Genomic DNA, 22,516 nt, shown 5'->3' with positions numbered 1-22,516 from the left:
ACGTATTTAAAAAAAAACGGACATTCTATTGTCCGGTTTTACACAATTTTCTAGACCGGACAGCCGTTCAAAAAACCGTACTGTCCGGTCCAAAACCGGACATCTGGCAACCCTAACACCGCCGCGTTCAGGGAAAAAATTACCCTCTGAAATAAAAATATTTATCTAGTTTATTTATTTAGTTTAAATATTTATTAGCTTCCTAAAGATCGGGTTTCCAATGACTAAATGTTTTCAAAACATCAAACAGAGCAAAAACATTGGGTCTGGGCCGCAACATTTGTAGTTTTCCATCGGCCACAGAAAACAAAACCATTGTAGCCCATGATTCATGTTTGCACACACATTTTGTTTGTGGTAATATTGTCGCTGGAGACGGGGCTTAGCAAAAGCAAAATTATTACTAAATTTAATTATTTTTTGATCTGTAAAGTACACCAGTAAACAGACAAGGGTTTCTTTAAAATGATTATGTATATGTATGTTTCTTGGTTCATGTTTCATCACTAGATACAAGAGTTTAAACATTTTAATTAATTACCCCCAGTTGACAGATATAGGGGGTAAAAAACTGCTTTATCGACGAACAATGATGATAAACACAAACATGGCGGAACCGATTATTATTGCTTATATTATGTGGCTTTCGTTGTTGATGGTTCATTTTTTTAAATTAATTTTTTTAACCATTAATAATTGTTTGTTTTATAGAAAGCCAGAAAGAGGAGAATATCAAAGTCAACTTCAAAAGATGACACTTCAGAATCGGACTGTCTTACTCCTGCAAAGAAAATCACATCAAAATGCAAGAAGAAAATTAAAAATTACCGCACGTCTTTTTCTACAGAATTTGTTAAAAAGAACAAAATTATAAATAAACCGGTAATATCTGATACTAACACTGATTCGATTTCAGACGTAAATTCCGTTTCTTTTATTGATAAAATATTAATTGACAATAATTCATGCGGTGAAATTATAATATTAAATATTGATAGTGATCAGGAAGAGGACTTAATCAAAGACAAATATGTAAAGGCAGATCACAGCTACGTGTGGCCAGTACAAACAGATAATGTAATTGAAATATCATCCGGTGTTGCCATTTCTAAAAAAAGATGGGCGAAATCAGAAGATTTTAGTAAAAGCATTAGTAATATGGAAAGCGCAACCATTTCAAATGATTTTACTGTAAAGACTCTTGATTTTGATACAGCTAACTGTAACAGAGTACCATATTCACAAATTGTTAAAAATGAACATGATACGAGTTTAGTAAAATTAAATGATAGTGATGAAAGTAAAAAAAATGTAGAACTAGATTTTGAAAGGGATATTTTCAAATCCTTAGCTGTAACAGATACAGAACTATTTGAAGCAATCCAAGAAATGGGAAAAACTAATGCTGTTATACTTGTAGTCAAAGATGGCCCTAGAAATAAAGAGGCTTATGAAGAAAGTGAAGTTGGAGAAATATTAGAAAATATGAATTCGTCTCTTGGTCACGGAAATAACATCAGTTTTGAGTCCACAGAAGAATTAGGTGAAATGACTGTTGGATTTAACAGAGAAATTCATGAAAAATCGTCTGCATTTTCTTCAAATTCCGTTTGTAATGATAATGTGATAAACGGAAGAAAATCAATTAGTTCTTATGATGATTTTGACGCCAATGAATCTGATGAACTCGAGATTGGAGAAGTTTGTAATTATGGTCTTAAGATTGCGGGCGAAATTGGAAAAAGCAATGCAGAAGTTATTAAAATACTGTTGAAGAATCTTCAAGATTCGGAGCATTTGATCAACACCATTAATATACAGAAAGAAGAGATAGAGAGATTGAGGAAATTGTTGCTGTATGAAAAGGCGAAAAGATAAATGTTGTGTTAAATTCGTATTGAAGGTAAGATATAATTTTTTTTGGAATTTTACCTTATTTAATTTTTTTATTCTACATTATGTCATCTTTTGGGATGCTTTGTGAAAGTCTTTTTAAGTAAAGGAAGGATAGGAAGTTCTGGGATGTGTAGTGGCCCGGGGGTTAGTGTGTCCGGGAGTGAGATTATGAACCCATCCCTCCTAATGCGGTTTAAGGCGATGGGTCGAGAGAGTCCAGCTAATGGGCCTGGTGACTAATTATTGCTTATAATTATTTGTTATCCTTTATGCTCTGCATAAAACTTTGTCTTATAAACATTAGTTTATCATTAAAAAATAATAATATTTGACAAGTCAAAAATATTTCACCAACAAATGAAGATATAATATGTCGCGACGCCATCTAGTGAGAAATTTAGCACTAACAAAGCCTTTCCTACAAATATAAAGTTGGTTGTTTACAGGTGGAAAAAATATAAAAAGCAGTAATTATTGATTGAGGTACTAGTACATATTGAATTATTTGGCGGGTTGGAAATAAGCCGACATAGCTCAGTGGTTTCAGAGCACCTGACCGGACATCAGAAGGCACGGGTTCAATTCCCGTTGGCGGCATTTATTTGTACTATAATTATTTGTTATCAATTAAATAATGTTGGGTGTTTGGCAATGGCTTCTGGTTGCTTTTCCATATTGAGTAAGTGCCCATTCTTTTAAAAATGATTTTTTGTTAATTTATTTTATTTATGTTTTTACAGATGTACAAATCAAGACAATAAAACTTGCAACCTATGCATTTTGACTGCTGTTACATGCTACTGAAGCCTTTAAGCACGTAAAGCAACGGCTTGGCGTTAACTGATCTTCGAATTTAATGGAACCCACAGAAAAAAACTTGTGGAAGAAATTGAACGAGTGAACCGTAGTGGAAGTTCATAATTGACATGTAATATTTTTTAATTTAAATTTCAAATTTACCTATTGTAAACATATTAAATTTTTGAGACTGGTTCAGATGCATAGAATAAAGAATAACACAAGAAGTGCCTTGTGGGCATGTTTCGTGATCCAAATATTTACCTAATCGAGGCTTAAATTTCCAATACATAAACTGTGTTTACGAAATTCAAATGGTATGGAAATCTACAATATCAGGTGAGGGTAAGTGAGACAGAGCCCTGGGCTATTAATCTAAATGGAACATTTGTTTCCATTCAAATTTCTATGGAAGGCACTTCTGGTGTTATTCTTTATTAAATATTTTGTTGTATTATCATTAAAACTTTCTTTTGTGATAATCATACAAGAGACCCAACTGCCCAGTGTTAGTGGAATTATGACACACCCAATATTGGAAATATTTTGAGATGGAAGAAAATCATGAAGAAGGAGAAAAGGAAGAGGAAGCATGAGAAACTTGCAAATACTTTTTTATTCTTATCAGTGATATTAATTAAAAACTAATTTTATGATTTCTGAAGAATAAAATTCGTTAAGCTGACTATAAAATTAGATTGTCGCATAGACATCCAAATTAATAGACAAGCCAATCAGGAAAAGAGGTACAATCCAACTTGCGCGGAGCGCAGGAAGAGGCGTGGCTGTCTCACTTTCGGTGATTTATCAATAAATGAAACTGACAGTATAGGAACTTCCATTGTAATAAAACGGTCCTCGAAAACAAAATCTGCTTATGAATCACTGTTTTTTTACCATTACTTGCATATTGCTGGCTGCATAAAAAACTTAACTTCTCTTAAATGTGTTACAATTTAGCCACTTCTCTTAATTTTAGCATCGCTACGCCAGGCGATTCGTTTAAGAACGAAATTTCAGATCCTGCGCAGAACAGACACACAATTGACAGTGCTGCCTTACTTAGCGAACTTTACTTTTCTGCGCATTGTTTGGCTATTTTAATGTACACTCTTTGGTGGTCAATGTACGACTGATGTCATAGAATATTCAAAGCATTCTCAAACCCTCCTTGTGCCGAAAATACGGTCACTGGGTTTGCCTCCAGCTTGTCGAAATGATACACAGATTTCGTGTTAAGGCAAGTCTATTAATTTGAAAGTCTATGGATTGTAGTCATAAAATAAATGAACTTTTGACCTATATTTTTTAAATGGTAATTATCTGTTACCATCATAGTGGTGAGATAAGTTATCATCATAGTGGTGAGATAAATGATTGCATTCCGATAAATTATTATTTTAAAATTATAAATATTATTTGAATAGAACGTAAACATTTAGCTGTGTGACATTATAAACAAATAAAACTAAGTTATTTTTAATTTTTTTTAATTAACTCCGCACAAATTACCCGAGGGTAATTGAAAAGATTCCAGCCTCATCGACATAAAGCTACTATTGAAAAAAATTTCTATCATTGTCCGATAGATGGCCTTGACATATGTAAACTGTAAAAATTTCAAGTCCTTCTGATCATTACTTTGTCTATGTCTAAGTTGTCAGCTGACATTGTCTGTCAACAATGGAGAAAATTGAGTATCGCACAGTGATAAATTTCCTTCATTTGAAAGGGGAGAAGACTCAGGAAATAAAATATGTGTTAGACTCTGTGTTCGGTGAAGCCTCCCCTTCATTTACAACGGTTAAACATTCGGAGGCTGAGTACAAACGTGGTCATAAGAGCATTTTAGACGAGGATCGTTCCTGGCACCCGAAAACCGCGACAACTGATAAAATAGTCAATTTAGTTCATCAAACTGTGATGGAAGATCGTCGATTGACTGCTAAGGATCTAACTGAGGCTTGTGGGATATCATCTGAATGGGTGCACAAGATTTTACAGTAAGATTTGGATATGAGAAAATTATCCGCGCACTGAGTGGCCAAATGTATCAAGCTGCAGGGAATATGTATGTGTTTTTCTTAAAAAGTTCGGAAACTTTTCAAATGGCTCTCGTAGAGTTAATCTTTTCCCCGCGGCGGCTGACTTTAGTCATTTCTTCAAATCGATGGCACCACGCGGCGGCTGACTTTAGTCATTTTCAAGTTTCGACTTCGTTTTCCAAGCACATGTATACCGTATTCGTTCGAAATTTATTTTAAAAATAAGAATATTCATTTGTGTTGCGACATCTCTGAGAATTTGTATATACTACTTCATTGTTTATCTTATAAAATTAATAAAACCGAGAGCCCGGCGATTGCCGTCAGTCACAGTTTTGAAACACGCGCGAAAAGAAGCTAGTGTCTCTGGCGTGAACCCCGTACCAATCGTAATAAGACTTGTGCGTCGATATCCACTTTGAATTTTTTTTATTTTGTTGTGTACATAATTATTTTAAAGTGACTAATTCGATTTAAAAATATTTTGTTTTGTGTTTGTGTTTTGTATTACGTTCTTGTTGCGTATGAATTTAAAAAAACTTTTTTTAACAACCCTCAAAATGTCGAAACGTGGCCTATCTGATATTGAAATATATGAAACAATGTTAGATGCGGATAGTGATTTTGAAATAAATGATGACGACACAGATATTGTTATTGATGAGCAATATGAAAGTGATACCTCAATGCCGTCAGTTCAGCCATCAACTTCTTCTGCTGAACCTTTGACTTTGCCATCTCACCCCAGTACTTCATCAGAACAGACATCAAATGTTATTCCTGAAGAAATAGTTAACAATTGGAGTACAGGTCCTTTTATACCAATTGTTTATGAATTTGATGACTTCTTGTCTGGAGTTAATCCGTCTACATTACTTTCAGATAATTCAGAAGAAGTGGCATATTTTGAATATTTTTTAAATAATGAGATAATGGAGAAAATTGTTGAAGAGACTAATAAATTTTATCTGGCTGTTCTTGAAAAGGGACCACCATCCAAACATTCTCGCCTCAACAGATGGGTGGAGACATCGGTTAAAGAAATGTATATTTACTTTGCTTTGACTATGTTAATGACCAGAAATCGTCATCTGACGATAGAAGAGCATTGGTCTACCGATCCTTTGATGTCAAATAACATATTTGGAAAAACCATGCCAAGGGATCGGTACGAGATTTTACATAGAATGTTACACTTCTGTGATTCTAGAACACAAATCCCTGGTGACAAATTGCATAAAATTAAAATGTTAGTTGATCACACCAGAAAAATCTTCAAAGAGACATTGGTACCCGAAGAAAACTTGTGCATCGACGAAAGCATGATTCTTTTTAAGGGTAGGTTAGCTTTTAAACAATATTTACCTTCTAAACGTCACCGTTTCGGAATAAAAATGTTTGTCATGTGCGATTGTAAGACTGGTTTTGTTTTAGACTTTATTATTTACGTTGGTGAAGGTACGGACATAACAGACAATCAGTGCCTTGGCGTTTCGGGAGCTGTCATAACGACATTGCTCGAAAATTATTTAGGTAAAGGACATAATCTTTGGGTCGACAACTGGTATAGCAGCCCAAAACTATTTGATTTTCTTCATAGCAAGAAAACTAATGCTTGTGGAACAGTGCGCAAAAATAGAAAGACCATGCCAAGTTTCGAAAAATTAAAAAAGGGGGAAATAGAGGCAAAACACCGTGGACCACTGTTAGCTTTAAAATGGCAAGATAAGCGTGAAATTCATATGATCACAACTATACACGACAGCTCTTCATCTCCAATAGGAAGAGTTAACAGGGAAACAAATGAACCAATATTTAAACCAAAATGTATCTTGGATTACAATTTACATATGGGCGCAGTCGACAAAACCGACATGATGTTGAGCAGTTTGAAATGCATGAGGAAGTCAATAAAATGGTACAAAAAAGTGGTTTTCCATATAATAGATCTTTATTTATTAAATTCGCACACGCTCTTCAACAAGGTTACCGGAAAAAATACTACATTAGCAGATTTTCAATTGAAAGTTATAAGACAATTAATAGAAAAATACAGTGAACCATCTCAATTTACGTCACGTTTTTCTGATGATCCACTCCGTTTGTCAGCCAAAGGATTAGCAAAACACATGCCAGACATAATACCCTCAACGGCAAAACGTGCAAACCCATGTCGGCTGTGTCGTGTATGTACCAACTCCAAACTGAAAACTAAAGTAAAAAAATATTCAAGATACATGTGCTCAGAGTGTAATGTGACATTATGTGTTTACCCATGTTTCCGTATTTACCACGAAAAAAAAAACTACTAACCTTTTTAAAAATTATAAGTGTATTTTTGTATATATTTTTTACTATTGTCGTGAGTGTACCTTCATATTATTGCAAATTTATCGCAGTGAAAACAATATATAATAATTTCACAGCATAAACGTCAATAAAATGTCAACTAAAGAAAAACTAAGTGAAGTCAGTGAAAAAAGAAATATAAACTAAAAGCAGAGCGTCGGCGCAGTGGCCATCCTAAGGACTCATATTTCTCTACACAAGTAGGTAGGTACCTATATGTTACATCGTACGTCGCTACAGTCGGCCATGACAGGGATTCTTTGTTTCGGTTGAAATCACTTAGTGTGTTTATATTAACACAATTATGGCATTATCTTTATTTCAGTTTATCTCAAGTGAATGTTTATTGATACTTCGATGTTGGAGGAAGATTTTATGATAGTTAATAATTCAGATTATGATTTTGTTTACATAAAATGGTTGATATGAAAATAACATTCGACAAAAAATTCATAAACAAAAAATGTGCCGCGTGGGGGCAACCGCTTAGGTATAATTTTTTAGCGGGTAAAAGGTTAATAAATCATCACTTAAAAACGATTAAAACCATGAGACACTCAAATGCCCCTTGGTTGTGAGGTATGTGTATGAAATTTCAAAAAAAAATTACTGGTATGTAAGTTAATATTTTTTTAATCTGTCCATATTGCGTATCAAATCAAGTACTCTGTATACGGTATGGTGACAAGTGGCGGTTCTTCTGTGGGGGTCATTTGGTTTATGACCTCCCAAAATATGCCACAATAGTTTAATATAAAAAAGTATTTAACAAACTACCCGATTATTAATTTAGTTTTAATATTTGTGCATATTCGTACGGTAATAGCGGGTTCCAGTGCCATCTAGTGCCCAAATGAACAGCCTGTACCTACCGTGGGTCTCTTTAAATTTTGTCTCTATTTTGTAGCTATCTCCTTTCTTTTTCTTTGCTATACAGACAAAGGAGGTAAACACTATTGTGTCTGATGTATGCTTAGTATCACACAAAATTTATTTCAAAGGGGTTTTCGAAGATGACCGCAGTGAGATAGAGTCATCTACGATTACTAAGATTATTAAAGTATTAGAGGGAGTTGTGAGAAATTGTCATTCGAAAGTTTTTGAACTTGAATATTAGTTCACGAAATTATGTTTATCATTGTTGACATAATTTGCATGGAATAATTTAAGATGTCCAATTCTGTGGATATTGTATCGAAAGAAATTGCTAACAATTCATTGGATCATGACAAAAGGAATTCAAATAGAGTTACAATTAGTTTATGTTACAAGAGAAAAAAATAAAGAATGTTTTTACTATCTTGGTACGAGATCACCCCATGGTAGGCAGAAAAAACAGTGTTATTTTTATACAATACAAACACAAATATTACTGACTATCAGCCGCAGCTGAAGTTTACTGGTAGGTACAAGATTAAGGGTCTAATTTCCCTTAATCAGTTGTGGAATTCCACTACCTACCACTTCTGATAGACGACTGTCACAGCCCACTCTCAGATTAAGGGTCTAAGTTCCCTACAGACTTTTCTTCGAGACTGACCGTCAAGACTGCCTCTCGATGACTCCCTCTACACGAGTGACTCTATATGACTGACTCTATCTGACTGACCCTACGTGCCTCGCTCTACATGACTGACTCTACATGACTGCATCTACACGACTGCCTCTTAAATTAAGATACAAAAACACAATAAAAAAGTTGACCTTGCTAGGGCCCTTTTCTCCCACTTCTTGGTTGGCGTGTGAAATGCATTTTTTCTTAGCCTAAAACAATAACTTTAAAGGGAAGTGAACATGAACAATAGAAATATTTACATTATCTTAGGATTGCAATTTGCAAGCTCTTATTTTACTGTAGGTTAGCGGAATCCTTGCAATTATTACAATCAGAGGGCAATAAAGTCGGTCTTGGGAGCTGAGGGCAATAAAGTTCGGGAGAATTTAATAACAAAAAATATATATTCAAGGGCTCCAGAAAGGTACTCAAAAGTAAAATGAACCGACACTAAAAACATATTACAGAAAAATAATTTTTAATCCTAGAAGGACATTGTGATTGTGAAATACCAGGCTGTTAGATGTTTATTTGGGATTTAACATTTCCGATGTGGGAAACGAATCTGTTGTGCTAATGTTAAAATTAAAAATGGTGGGAAATCTTATGTTTAAGTTATTCACAATTGGTATTGTCGCATTCATTCTGGAATGAACAAAAAGGTTAAAAAAAAAACTTATAATTTTTGGCAGGGAATTTGCGGGTGTAATAAAATGAAAGTAAATGTAATTTTGCTTTCGTTGTTGACTTTTTAAGTCTACTGATAAACAATGGACCGAGTTTGGAGTTAGTGATTAAAAAACTTTTAATAGGAAAAGATCTTTTAAAAGAAAAGAAAATAAAAATTGAATTAGTTAGATGTGTAAATAATTAGATACATAATCTTTAAACAATATTGTACTGACGTCTCCAGAATAGTTGGGTAATGACAAATTGATTACATACATTAGCGTTTTTATAATATCACTAGGCATTAGCAATATTTATTTACATATCATATTCATTTTTTTTCGATTGACCTTCCACTTCTGGACCCCTCGAGCCACCTCTGATGGAGACAGTGCATTGTTCATACGATTCAAAGAGATCTGTTTACTATAAGTATTGTACGTGACAAATTGTCATGTTAATTAAATGCAGCTGTCATAAATTACGAGTTAACGGGACATAACTGGTTAGGAATATAAAAGTGAAAGATAAATGTTCTAAAGAACTCCTTTGCATTAAAGTCTAACCTTGCAATGTTCGAGTCATTTTAGATTAACTGATAGCTTGATATGCATCAGTTGCGTACTGTGTAAGTACGTTAAGGCAATAGTGCTTATCACCATTTATTTTTCAAAGAAAATGTATAATTTTTATTTTTAATATTAAACGTTCTTATGTTGAAAAACGTTAAACGATTGAAAGTAACTTCACGTTGGAATGATACCTTTCACTTTTATATATGTATTTTTAACATTTATTGTTATACATGGTATCGGGAAACTAGTGCTACAAACGGGAAACTGGTAAATGTGCATCATATTTGGAGTCGATTTTGTGGTATAACTTTTTTGACATGAGCTTTCGTGTTCGAGTAAATCGAATCTAAAATTGGATTTCTTTATGTCAGATTTAAAAAAAAATCAGTCACCGCGGAATTAATATCATCTGTTTAATGTAATTAAAATTTGCCGAAAAAAAAAAAAATAAGTCGAAAAGAAAGAAGTATTTTTGGTTTCTCCATATGATGTTGAAGCACTAGTTTCCTATTTGTAGGTATTATGAGTTTTCGGAATCCGTGTATATTGTGAACAGTTTTCGCAAAAGTGAAAGTGAATTGCTCGGAGTCAATGTGAGACAATGTGCCCAAGTCACCTGAAAAGGATGACAGTTTAAATTTTTACCATACATGTATGTAGCCTTTACGTTGAGTTATTCGAAAAAGGTCTGTACTGGATGAACTAACAATGATCTGGATAACCTTTGCAGGTTTAATTTTTTTTTTACAAAGATGTGACACAAAATTACAGAATAAAAACAAGAATCAATGGGAAAAAATACTAGAAGATGAGGTAGGGAAAGGTTGGAATTTTCATGTAAATGGTGAAATCCCCATAGGGTTGTCTCCTGTAACGAAATTTCATGTTATTTACTGTGTATCATATTAAGGCCCAACATACCGTCTTTCGAATTGTAAACGGGCAACGCCCACCTCTTTTAGTTTTCATAGGGTTCATTTTTAGGGTTACCATAGTCGTTTGAATATAAGCGAATTTAAATTAAGATCTTAAATTTGCTACATGTCTCCATGTGACATGTAATTATAATAATATTCATGTAAAGTCGCCATGCATTTGACGGCTACACGTAGTAAGAGTCGACAAGCAGCAGCCGTAGTTAGTTATTTGGCATTCGATAAATAAACTTTTTTACTCGGTGAATGAAAATACTAGCAATGTGAATTCTGGCGCGCTAACCATTATTTAAAATGCCGGTAATTCTCAATCTGTGAGAATTATTAATGTTTTTTAATATTATATTAAAATGTAATACATATTCATATATTTTATACTTTTATCAAATGAATATATATTTAAAAATTTCATAAAAAGTAAATAGTATATATATTTAAAAATTTCATAAAGATTTCTTATTTTAACATTAGGAAAGCTAGGTATACAAAAAGTTTTAAAGTTATTTGAAGAGTAGGTAATTAAATATATCTACGGTTTTAGAAATTTTATTAGATAGCACCATTTCTATTGTCATGCAATACTGTGCTAAGACATCTGTTCTGCCGTGTGGTATCTTAAACAAGTTGTTGTGACGACTACAGGGCAATTACAAATTAATTTATATTTTTAGGCTTTTAATGTGTTTTGTTTTACATAAATCAGAATTTAAAAACAATTATTTATGTCAAGCACATTCCAGAGTGACGTCTTTGTTAATGTAATTTGTTTATTCCACTTTCACCTAAAAAATTATATGAAGGTAAGTTATTTTAGTACATGTGTTTAAAATTACTTGAATGGTTTTAGCTAGTTAAAAAATAACAACCCGCATAATACCCAAGAATTTTCCGATATGTATTTTCTTGCCCTTCTGCTTCCCCCTCCTCTATTTTGTGCCCTGGTTTTTGGCAGTAGAAAATTTTTTTGGTATTCTAATAAAAAAATATAATTTAAAAATTTAAATGCGTCTTGGATCAAACATGTTTTCAATGGTAAATAAAATAATAATCTTACCCATTTTTTTTTTGAATAGATACTTTTTCCTGATTGAGTATATGCCTCACAGTTGAAGCTTCTGTGTATATTTACCGTTGGTCTGCAAGTCAGTAACTGATCTGTGCTTGCACCGACATATTGTGCATTGCTTATCAGTATCAAATTTTTAAATACATTAATAATATTATTCAATTGATTACTGCAGTTAGTTGATTTTATTTTTTTATCCGAAGTGATTAGATTAAAAGGAGGTATGTGCTCTTGAAACTTTATTTGCGTTTCCGATTTCTTCGACCATTCACTTTTGTGTCATATTATTCTCCTGTCACTCCTTTGTTATCCACATGTCCAAACCATCTAAGCATTCCTTTCTTAATCTTGTTCACCACACTTTCTTTAGCTTTGCATTCTTTCTGGATATCCACATTTGTTACATGGTTTTACCCATAGAATAAAGAATAACAATAAGGTGTGCTTCGGCCTCCAAATATTTGCCCAATTTGGGCCTAAATTTCAATACAAAACTGTGTTTTCGAAATTCAAATGTGATGGAGATCTACGTTTTCAGGCGAGTTTAAGTGAGATGGAACACTAGGTGGTTGGACTAAATGCAACATTTGTTTCCATTGAAGGCACTTCTATTGTTGATTTGATTAAGGGATCTTATTTCTACTTCAGTTTACTTTCATCTTTGTGGACAGCTAGCATCTTTTCTGCAGGCCTGGTTGGCTTTTATCCATTCTTGCAACGTGTCCTGCCTTTCCAAGTCGTCTTAGTTTTATAAACAAACCTTGTTATTGATGACTCACCAAATTTGTTCGTCCATTCTTGCAACGTGTCCTGCCTTTCCGAGTCGTCTCAGTTTTATAAACAAACCTTGTTATTGATGACTCTTCAAGTTTGTTTTATCATTATTTTACTTTATTTAATGATGATTATTTGCTGATACTTACAAATAATAATTTTGGTAATCTCATTATTAAAGGATTTATTATTATCTTTTATCATCATTATTTAGTGCGCCCTACTGTCGAATTTGGCAGCCATCTCTGGTCCGGAGCCCCTAAATACCTGAAAAAAACCCTAGACTCTGTGCAAAAACGGGCGGTCCGTTTGATAGATTCCCCAATCTTAACAGACGGACTGCAATCTTTAGAGCACAGGCGTCAGGTAGGTATGCTGTCCTTGTTCTATCGGTATTACAATGGAAGATGCTCTGAGGAACTAGCGTCATTGATCCCTTCGGCACCGGTGCGTAGTCGGGATACACGCCAAACGCGCGCCCAACATTTGCACACAGTTGACACTTGTCACATGAGAAAGAGTCGCTTCTACGATTCGTTCTTAAGTTCAACAGCTCGGCTGTGGAACAAACTGCCGGCCTCTGTGTTTCCTCCCTCCTACAACATGGGACTCTTCAAGACCCATGTTCACTCCTTCCTCTCCACAAAACGATCCTCCACACAGCATCCCCAAAGATGACATAGGCCCTGAGGGAAATTATTTTCTTCAGGGCCTCCTGTGTGGAGTTAATATAAAAAATAAAAAAAAATCATTTAATTGAAAAGGTTGTTTTCATGTAGTATCTATAAATATAAACAAGGGATACATAATATATACATGTTCAATCTCTTATTACTTGTCAGTTGGTAATAACAGCTCAGGTGAAACTTAGGTATAAGGAAAACCGGTAAGTGACGAACATTTAAAATCAATTTGTGCTTATACATATAAAGTGATTGCTAGTATTTAAGTAATATAATTTTTGATATTGTCCCACACGACAACTGTAGTAATTTTTATTTATCTAATTTAAAGTCAAATGCATGAACCATGCTGTGGAGATAGTGTTGTAGAAATAATGAAAATCTAAATTGAAAAATATTTGACTTGTACATACAAGTATAAATTTTCATTTAGGTCTCTTTGAAAAATTAGTTTTCATATTTTGAATAATTAATGATTAGTTTTAACTAAATTAAAGTGCTAGTATGCAAATAAATTCTATCAATAAAATATGTAAATACAAACAATAATGCTTTGGAATGTTTAAGATTAGACAAATCTGAATTACTATTTCTAATTCTGGTCAGTAAAAACCATATAATATGCCGTAACTACATTAAACTTTTAATTTACAGAGATATTAGGTAAACTTTTTAAAAAACAGTTTTTTAAAATTTTTATGTAACTCAAGTCATTTTCCTAACATAAATAGAAGAATTAAAAAAAATAGTTGGTGTTTTCAAACTGAATTAATCTGGCAAGGTATGCGAGATGTGTGATGTCATACGTACCTCGGTTTTGTCACTTGGGTTGGTATGAAATCGACCAATCCCAAAATAAATGTAATCCAGAAACTAGCAGTACAAGCGGAAAACCAGGGAATCTTCATTACAAGGAGAACACGAAAGCATATATTTTTTCAATTTTATTTTTAAACTCTTTTTTTTTTGGGTACTTTACGGTTAAGAGAGTATTGGAGTCAGCTCTAAACTTCAACGCATTTTAAAAGACATTATAGTATAGCTGATAGTTACTACGCAATGACAGATTTTTTCAAGTTTGGCCTTAAAAATTCTTACTTCAGACTCGATTTCTCGAAAACGAAGGCTCAAATCCAAAAAGTTACACTTACTACAAAATCGACTCCAAATGTAATGTAGATTTGCCAGTTTCTCGCTAGTTTCAGACACCATGTAAAAAAACTGTCCCCTTTTCAATGTCTATATGAATTTCATCATTAGATGTTCTTGGCCATTGTTTCAATAGATAAAAGGAAAAATAGGAAAAAGGAAGACAAATTTGTGATTCCATATAATTTAAAAGGAAAAATCTATCTATATAATGTATATAAAGAAGGGTTACCAGACTTTTGATTCTAGGATGCTTGACCCCAAACAGTTGACCCCCGACAGTTGACCCCCCCACAGTTGATCCCTCTGCCAGTTGATCTCTCGAAAACTTGAACCCCCAAAGAATTATTTCTATATAAGTATGCCATCTTTTATTATTCGGCAGTGTATCCTCTCTGCATACTCCTTCGAAGATACGGCATTTTTGTAAGCAGTAATATTTGTATAGCAGATTTCCCATGGCCGAATATCCTCTAAGCATTCCTTTGTTATGAGGGAGAAAGTACAGTATAGAAAATCCTTTGGTCCAGGGGATCAACTGTCCGGGGGATCAACTGTTCGGGGGATCAACTGTACGTGGGATCAACTGTTCGGGGATCAACTGTTCGGGGGATCAACTGTCCGGGGGATCAACTGTCCGGGGGATCAACTGTTCGGGGATCTACTGTCCGGGGGATCAACTGTCCGTGGGATCAACTGTCCGGGGGATCAACTGTTCGGGGGATCAACTGTTCGGGGGAGGAACTGTTGTGTATCAAGAGTAGGGTCACCAGTCCTGTTACAACCTGTATGTCTAATATATAAATCTTCCTGCATTATGTGTTAGGCATTCTTTAATTTATTTGGTTTAACCTGAAAATCTGTTTAACCAGGATTATTTCCCCATTCCATTTCGATAAATCGGAAGTCTACTGTATATGAATCCTATAATTTCTATACCCGCTATATCCGATTTTTTGACAAAATGATCTGAGTATGACATCTTGTTCACATTTTTGCGAGCAACAAGAGGAGCCTAAAATTGAGTTTCAAAACCCTCCTTATCACGACCAAAAACCATGTTAAAACTGCGAGTGAGAAACCAAATCCGCTATATCATACAGAAAGTTACTATCAAAATCCGCTATATCGGATTCAACGAATCACAAGCAGTTATTTTGCCAAAATACAATATGGCCGCCGCTCTGACGCCACGCTCGTGTGTCAAAATGATCTACGCGTGAGTTTCTAAACCCGCCATGTCGGCTCAGTTGACTTTCAAAATCACGAAGTGAGTATCAAAATCCGCTATATCCATTTTATTTATCGAAATTACTTAATTATTGCGAGACATATATAGAAAAATAAATGCTTTTCGAAATTTTATTACTCCAATTCATTATATAAAAAATTGTAATGCATTTACTTATGTACGCTAGAGATGTGACAGTTTTTTGCGGTTTTCTCCAAATCAATGAAAGTTGATATAGCGGGTATAGAAATTACACGACTCATATAACATGTGTTTGATTAACACTCAGAATGATGTCATAGTTTCTGTTGAAGAAATAACTATATCACATGCCGATTGTCTTAAATTACAACTATCTAATAATGTATGTGTTATAGCAGTTTATAGATCTCCTTCTTAAGCACACATTGATAACTTTCTTGACCACTTAAATGATTTACTATGTTCAGTATCAACACATAACCACAAAGTGATTTTATGTGTTGATATAAATATAAATATTTTGGATATGAACAGTTCAATTCAATTAATGAAATTAAATGTCAAATTTTAAATTTTCCTGACTTGATTGATGACAATGAGTAAAATTCTGAGTTGTTTTATACATTTTTAATTTATTGTAAGTAGGTTGGTAAATCAATGTTGCATTCCACATTTCAACTCTATCAAACAAGAAAAATGCTATTGACCTCTATTAAATAAGGAAAATGGGAAATTATATTACTGAATGTTTTATTATTTACGTAATGTTGATACGACACAATCATCAAAGTGATAAACCAATGATGTATTATTTAGTCAATGAGAAAAACCCATGGAACTATTTATATTTAATTTAAGTAAAATTTTTATCTTGTTGCTCGTGTGCTGGAAGTAAGCTAAATGTTTCTTTACTTCTGGAGAAATTGATTGAATGTTTTCAAACATCAATAGACTTTCTTTACGGCATCCCCAATTGGGCTATGCTGTGGGGCTGAAGGTAGAAAGGAGGGGAAGAAGATGGAGAAGAGGAAGAGGATGGTGGGGAAGTACCTGAATATTCAGATCTGGTCACAAGCATAAAGCATAACAACATGATAGTTGTACTCTTCTGCTGAGCACAATTTGTTAAAAAGCTGTAAACAGACATACCATCGCCACTTAACGGGACCCATCAACTGTGGAAACAAAATGTCGCCGAATGGCCATTTGATAATTTTGTCACACGTGAAATTCTGTGAAATGGCTGAGCCTATGACACTTAAAGCTGCAGTTTCAATCTTTTCAATCTGATCTTCGATTAAATCTTAGATTTCATATGCTTTCACAAGAATATTATCGCTGGTGTATAGGGCCAATCACAAGGATTATCTACCGTGATGTAATATCACAGCTACACAAATAAACATACATTTACAATATTAACATACATTTTTTACACATTTAACCTGTTATATAAAAAACTACAAGGAATTCCGAAGTGTTGACTCAAGAGAAACCACAACACCGCTCTGTACACCAAAAGTCAAACTTACATTGCAATTATATATTTACCAGAGATGTGCTTTATTTCAAATAAATCCATTTCAAATGGAAATGCAAAATGCAAAATGGGTATTTTCCATTTTGCATTTTAAATGCTTTTCTAAAAACCATTTTGCATTTTGCATTTTAAATGCTTTTCTCTATGCATTTTCCATTTTAAATGCTTTTTTGCAACGTTCTTCCTACTATCTCCACTCATCTTTTTTTCATAAGCCCCAAATATCAGTCGGTCCTCAACCTCGCTATGAGAGATAATTTACATTTGTCAAATTGCTCCCTGGTAGGAGCCCTGGCAATTGATTGATACCATTACAAAAAATACTGATTCAAAAACTGAACATGGGGCCATGACGCTGTAATATTAAATGTTTAGATAGCAGTTTCTATGTTTTTACGTTGGCAACATTAGTCCCGCGCAAATTTTTTGTGGTTTCATAATCCGTAGTCGTGGTGTTTTTGGATTTACCATCATGTAATATGTTTGTTCTACATTGATGTCCATTATTAAATGACAAAATTGTTTAAAAATTCTATAAATATTTGATCTCCTTTTATTATATAAAATTGTTCATTCAAGATTAGACTGCCCTGACACTATAAACTTGCTATCTTTACATATACCTCCAAAATATACTAGACGCAATATTTTATTCTACAACAATAACTTCGCTACGAATTCTGTGTTAGAAAGAATACATAGGTTGGGCAATGAACTAAGTGATGTCGCTGACATATTTAATTTAAACTTCAATACATTTAAAGCCAAATTAGTCCACCACTTTCTAAATGTAAATAATGTATGAGAAATCATTATATTTTATTTTGATTTTCTATTGTTTGTTTTATACTGTTGTTAAAAATGAAATTTGTAATTTTTATGTACTTAAAAGCCCAATAGGGCGTCAATAAATGAATAAATAAATAATTATTTTGATTTTTTGACCTGAGAAACCATTTTGCATTTTCAATGCATTTTGAAAATAGGTATTTTGCATTTTGCATTTGAAATGCTTTTCTAAAAACCATTTTGCATTTTGCATTTTCAAATGGAAAAGTTTTGACCCATTTCCATTTTGCATTTCAAATGGTTTTGGGTACCCATTTTGCACATCTCTGATATTTACTAATAAAATTCTTCAACTAGTTGTTTACAGTTTTTCTTTAGTTTTATGTTCATTAAACAATTCAGTATTAACGTCAAACAGTTATTTTCGATGCACTTGTTTATGTTAACCACTTGAAGCATTATACGTCAGCATTTATTTTTAGACAAAACTGCAATTTTCTATATCCGTATCAGAGCATTGAGAGAGCTAGAGAGGTATATATACCCACTCAACGAGAATATGATAGAAATGATTACCTGCGACTGCGTTTTTTTTGTAAAAAACAAAGAGAAAAGTGAATCTTGGCCAGAACACTATGAAACTTGTGCCAAACGACTCCTGGAAAGAAAATTCAATGGTGAATTTGAAAATGATTTTCCAAGGTAAGTTCTCACACCTCATCTACGTAATACATTTATCTATGATTATTTTTGTACGATACTTTGAAGTTTCCTCTGAAAACATTACAAAAATAGTGTGCTTAGTTATTTTATTAAGTACCAGAGTTTCAAAATTACTATTCTCATTGAACAATTTTTTTTGTGAGTAAAATGAATATTTAAATGCTCCATAATAGCTCATGATGGAATGACTTCACGAGCTGAAAATGGCGTTGCTTTTACCTGGATGTAACATTCTTAAAGAGATTTTTTTTTGAGTATTGCAATGAATTTTGTCGAGTCAATTTGGGAGTTTGCGGGTATGGGTACCGCTGTCCCGGAAACCATTTATTGGATAAACAACACCGCCACCACAAGTCACCCCAAATAGTTCGCTTATTGGCGACTTAATAGGGGTGCCTGGGTTCATCGGGTGAGGTGTGTTCTGGTCTAGGCGGCGAATGCACCTGCCCACCAGCTGCGTGGCGGACCGGATCCGAGGAGACTGGTAGAGGGAGACCCTTTGACCTCTCCAGCTGATATCTCTGGAACCATTGTCTTGCACCGCAGTGAGAAGGATGGTTTCATACGTCTAGTCGAGCACTTATGGAGGAATAAAAAGTGAAATCCGAAAATTATAATTTTGTGATAGTAAGTAACATTTTTTTAAATGTATTATTTTAGAAATAAAAATGGCAGTTTGAAACCGACAAATCCATATTTGAAGAATTTGGAACAGGACTTTCTGTACCATCTGGCATTGGACACCAAAACACACAATATGCCGGCCATGTTTGGTGATGTTAAGGTAAATAAATTACATTATTAATTAATGAAACAGTGTTACTAATATTCAAACGATAAGAATTAGAATTACACACAAAAAGTTTTCAGTGCCACCTAGAATTGAATTCATAATCTCCCATTTAATTTTCATATTACTGAAAGCAGTTTTGAAGGGAGTTTTGGTAAATGTTGTTACGTAATACAAGTCACCCTACATAAAAAGGATGCTCACTTTAACCCCACTTTCCCCATGCAAACGGTCGCGGCGTACGTGACGGACCACCCACAGTGTCCACGGCTCTAGACTCGTCGCTACCCGCCGCGCCATCAGTCTAATTTTGACCCCGGTCACCTCAACAGCGTCGCCGCTCGCGGAGCAAATTCAGCAACGCTCGCAATGCTTGCCGCGCAAATTATGCATTATTAGAAACAGACGTGATCTTGTTCTAGTTTATAATTAATATCACGCGTAGCCAAGACACAAACATGTGCCGACATCACCACTCCAGCTTCACCGTCGGAGCCTTGCTTCCGGTAAATTCCAAGTGTGACGCAATAACGATTGACCGTTGCGTACCCCGGAGACGCAGAACATCTACAGCTCGACACGCCACGCCGCTACCCATCATCAGAACCTGGAAACCCGTAAGCTTCCAGTACACCTCTTTCTTGTGTTCAAATCATTAATACATGTGAAATCCTCGTTTCATCCGGTCGTCACAGAGAGAGAAGAGAGTAGAGATCCAATTTAACCCTGTGTTTCTTTAGAAGATGATTAATATACCTTGTGCCTTTTACCCATGTGTTATTATTGTGACGGCCTTTCCAACCTCCTGACCGATGGACGAGCTGATGAATGAAGAAGTCCTCACCCCTGATTGTATCCGAGTTCTCATCTGCTTACCCTTTCACTGAGCTAGCCAATTTATAACCCGGGTTCAAGTCCCGATGGGTCCCAACCGTAAACTTAGCAATGTTAATAATGTTAGTTATTGTAAACATTTTTCAAGTCCGTGAATATTCATGTTTACTAACCTTGTTCATTTGAAGGTAAATTACTGATCGTCTCTCTGAATTTTTTTTTTACTATAATCCAGCAATTTTTATCAATACGAATTTAAAAAAATATATATTTTTAAATTTGACTGTGGATTGATCCTACCTCCTCAGAGACTGGCTCTTAACTTCTGTGAACTTTTAATACTTTTTGTTGTTGTTGTTTTGTTTGAGGATTAAACCTTCCTCCCCAGAGACTGAATAAAATGAGTGAACCGCACTATCACGTTAACCAAATCCTAATTGGATGGTACTGAGATTTATTTCATATCTTAATTGTTTAAATTTTATAATGTCATCCAAATTTTAGAGAAATGCGCAGTTGTGTGTTTGCGCCACCAAAAGTTGATTCAGTGTATTATCATCGGCAACAAGTTTATCAACCGAGTTTCACCTCGGTCGGATATCGGGAAGTTGGTTAATGCAATATCATTCATAGCATTCATTAACCCTTATTTTTTAAGGGAAATGTACAAAATCGGCAGTAACAGGTTTGAAGGCGGGTGTAATAGTTCCCGTGCATATTGAAAGGTCCCGAGTTCGAGTTCCGGTTGTAATAAATACTTATTTTTATTTTCTCAGTGTTCTTCTAATATAATTGGTTGATTTTTTTGCCGATTCTTTCAAACTAGTGGTAACTATTGCATAATATAACGCTTTGTATTTTAAATCATGATAAAAATTGAAATGTGTTTCCAGTTTGTGTGCATGGGAGGAACACCTAACCGCATGGAGCAGCTGATAAAGTTGGCCGTGAAGGAGTTTGGGATTGAACCGCCCACCGGCTGCGGGTTCGTGGATCTGACGGCGGCCTCACACCGCTATTGCATGTACAAGGCGGGGCCTATCCTGTCCATTAGTGTGAGTAAGCGACGTCCACCGACTTTTTTTCTTCTTCCTTTTCATCACTAGTATTCTGATTAGCTTTATTTATTTATTGGGTATATCTATATAAGTAAAGGTTATACAAATGTTTTACTGTGACTGTTTCACTAGGATTATCCTGTGTTGAGACATATGTTATACTGTGCCTGTTTCACTAGGAATATACTGTGTTGAGTCATATGTTATACTGTGCCTGCTCACTAGGTAAATCCTGTGTTGAGAAATATGCTATAATGTGCCTGTTTCACTAGGAATATCCTGTGTTGAGACGGGCCAGTTTACAAATATGTATTTCGCTTTAATAATAGGTACATTTTTCGATATTAGTTTTGATAAGTTAGAAGCTAAATATTTGAGAATTAAATCAGGTTGGTATAGGTAACAATAATGAGATTTTAGAACTTTTAATTTAGATTTGCGTGAATTGACTTAATTATTGATTGAATTCATTATTGTACGATCTTTGTTGATGATCCATTGTTTAGTCAAGATTTTAAATTTGTTTAGATTTTTTAATTGCCAGGCTTAGTCAGGTAACTAAATAACAATCACGCCCCTTCCACAGGGGTAGACAGAGAGGAAGGACAGCCAAACAACTCGGTCTCCGCACAAACTCCTTGCCTCGAAATATTCATACATCATCTCTGACTTTGGTTTCTCTATTATTCTGACTCTTGACATGGCCGGACTTAAGTATCCGATCGTGCCATGTCTTTCTCAAGTGTCCTCAAGTTCTTCTACCATTCACATTTACGTCATATATTCTCCTTACACTACTTTCTTCGTTCATTTGCTCTACATGCCCAAACCAGCGTCCCTTTCTAAATCTTACTCACTATGCTTACATCATCCTTGCTTTCTTTGCGGTTCTCCACATTTCTTACATGATCATACATGGTTTTACCATATATGCCTCAGGGATCTCATCCAAAGCCTGAAGTTCTCTGTGCAACGCATCTGTCGGTGACCTCTGTTTTGGTTTCCAAACCAAGGACGCCATTTAAATTTTTGCTCCGAATGTTAATAATGAAAGTGTGTATTAATTGACAAAAAA

General features: G+C 34.4%; 1 protein-coding gene across 3 annotated transcripts in view; it reads left to right on the top strand.

Moving 5' to 3' along the window:
- Positions 1 to 22,516, top strand: part of LOC149412014 (uridine phosphorylase 1-like) — a 34,750-nt gene that overhangs the window by 7,097 nt on the left and 5,137 nt on the right. The window contains exons 3-7 of one of the 3 annotated variants that reach the window (XM_089646583.1): positions 712 to 1,903; positions 2,637 to 2,824; positions 18,519 to 18,738; positions 19,420 to 19,543; positions 21,277 to 21,438. In XM_089646583.1, coding sequence (XP_089502709.1) covers positions 18,596 to 18,738; positions 19,420 to 19,543; positions 21,277 to 21,438 — 429 coding nt within the window. In that variant the 5' untranslated portion in view covers positions 712 to 1,903; positions 2,637 to 2,824; positions 18,519 to 18,595. Of the gene's footprint in view, positions 1 to 711; positions 1,904 to 2,636; positions 2,825 to 11,852; positions 12,110 to 13,512; positions 13,549 to 18,518; positions 18,739 to 19,419; positions 19,544 to 21,276; positions 21,439 to 22,516 lie in introns of those variants that run through there. The other 2 variants (XM_089646584.1, XM_089646585.1) reach the window with 2 other exon arrangements.

This window comes from Hesperophylax consimilis, chromosome 24 (assembly GCF_061612785.1).
Source record: "Hesperophylax consimilis isolate HC1 chromosome 24, BYU_Hcon_1.0, whole genome shotgun sequence".
NCBI lineage: Eukaryota > Metazoa > Arthropoda > Insecta > Trichoptera > Limnephilidae > Hesperophylax > Hesperophylax consimilis.
Note: the sequence above shows the minus strand (reverse complement) of the source record. Positions and strands in the feature narration are given on the sequence as shown.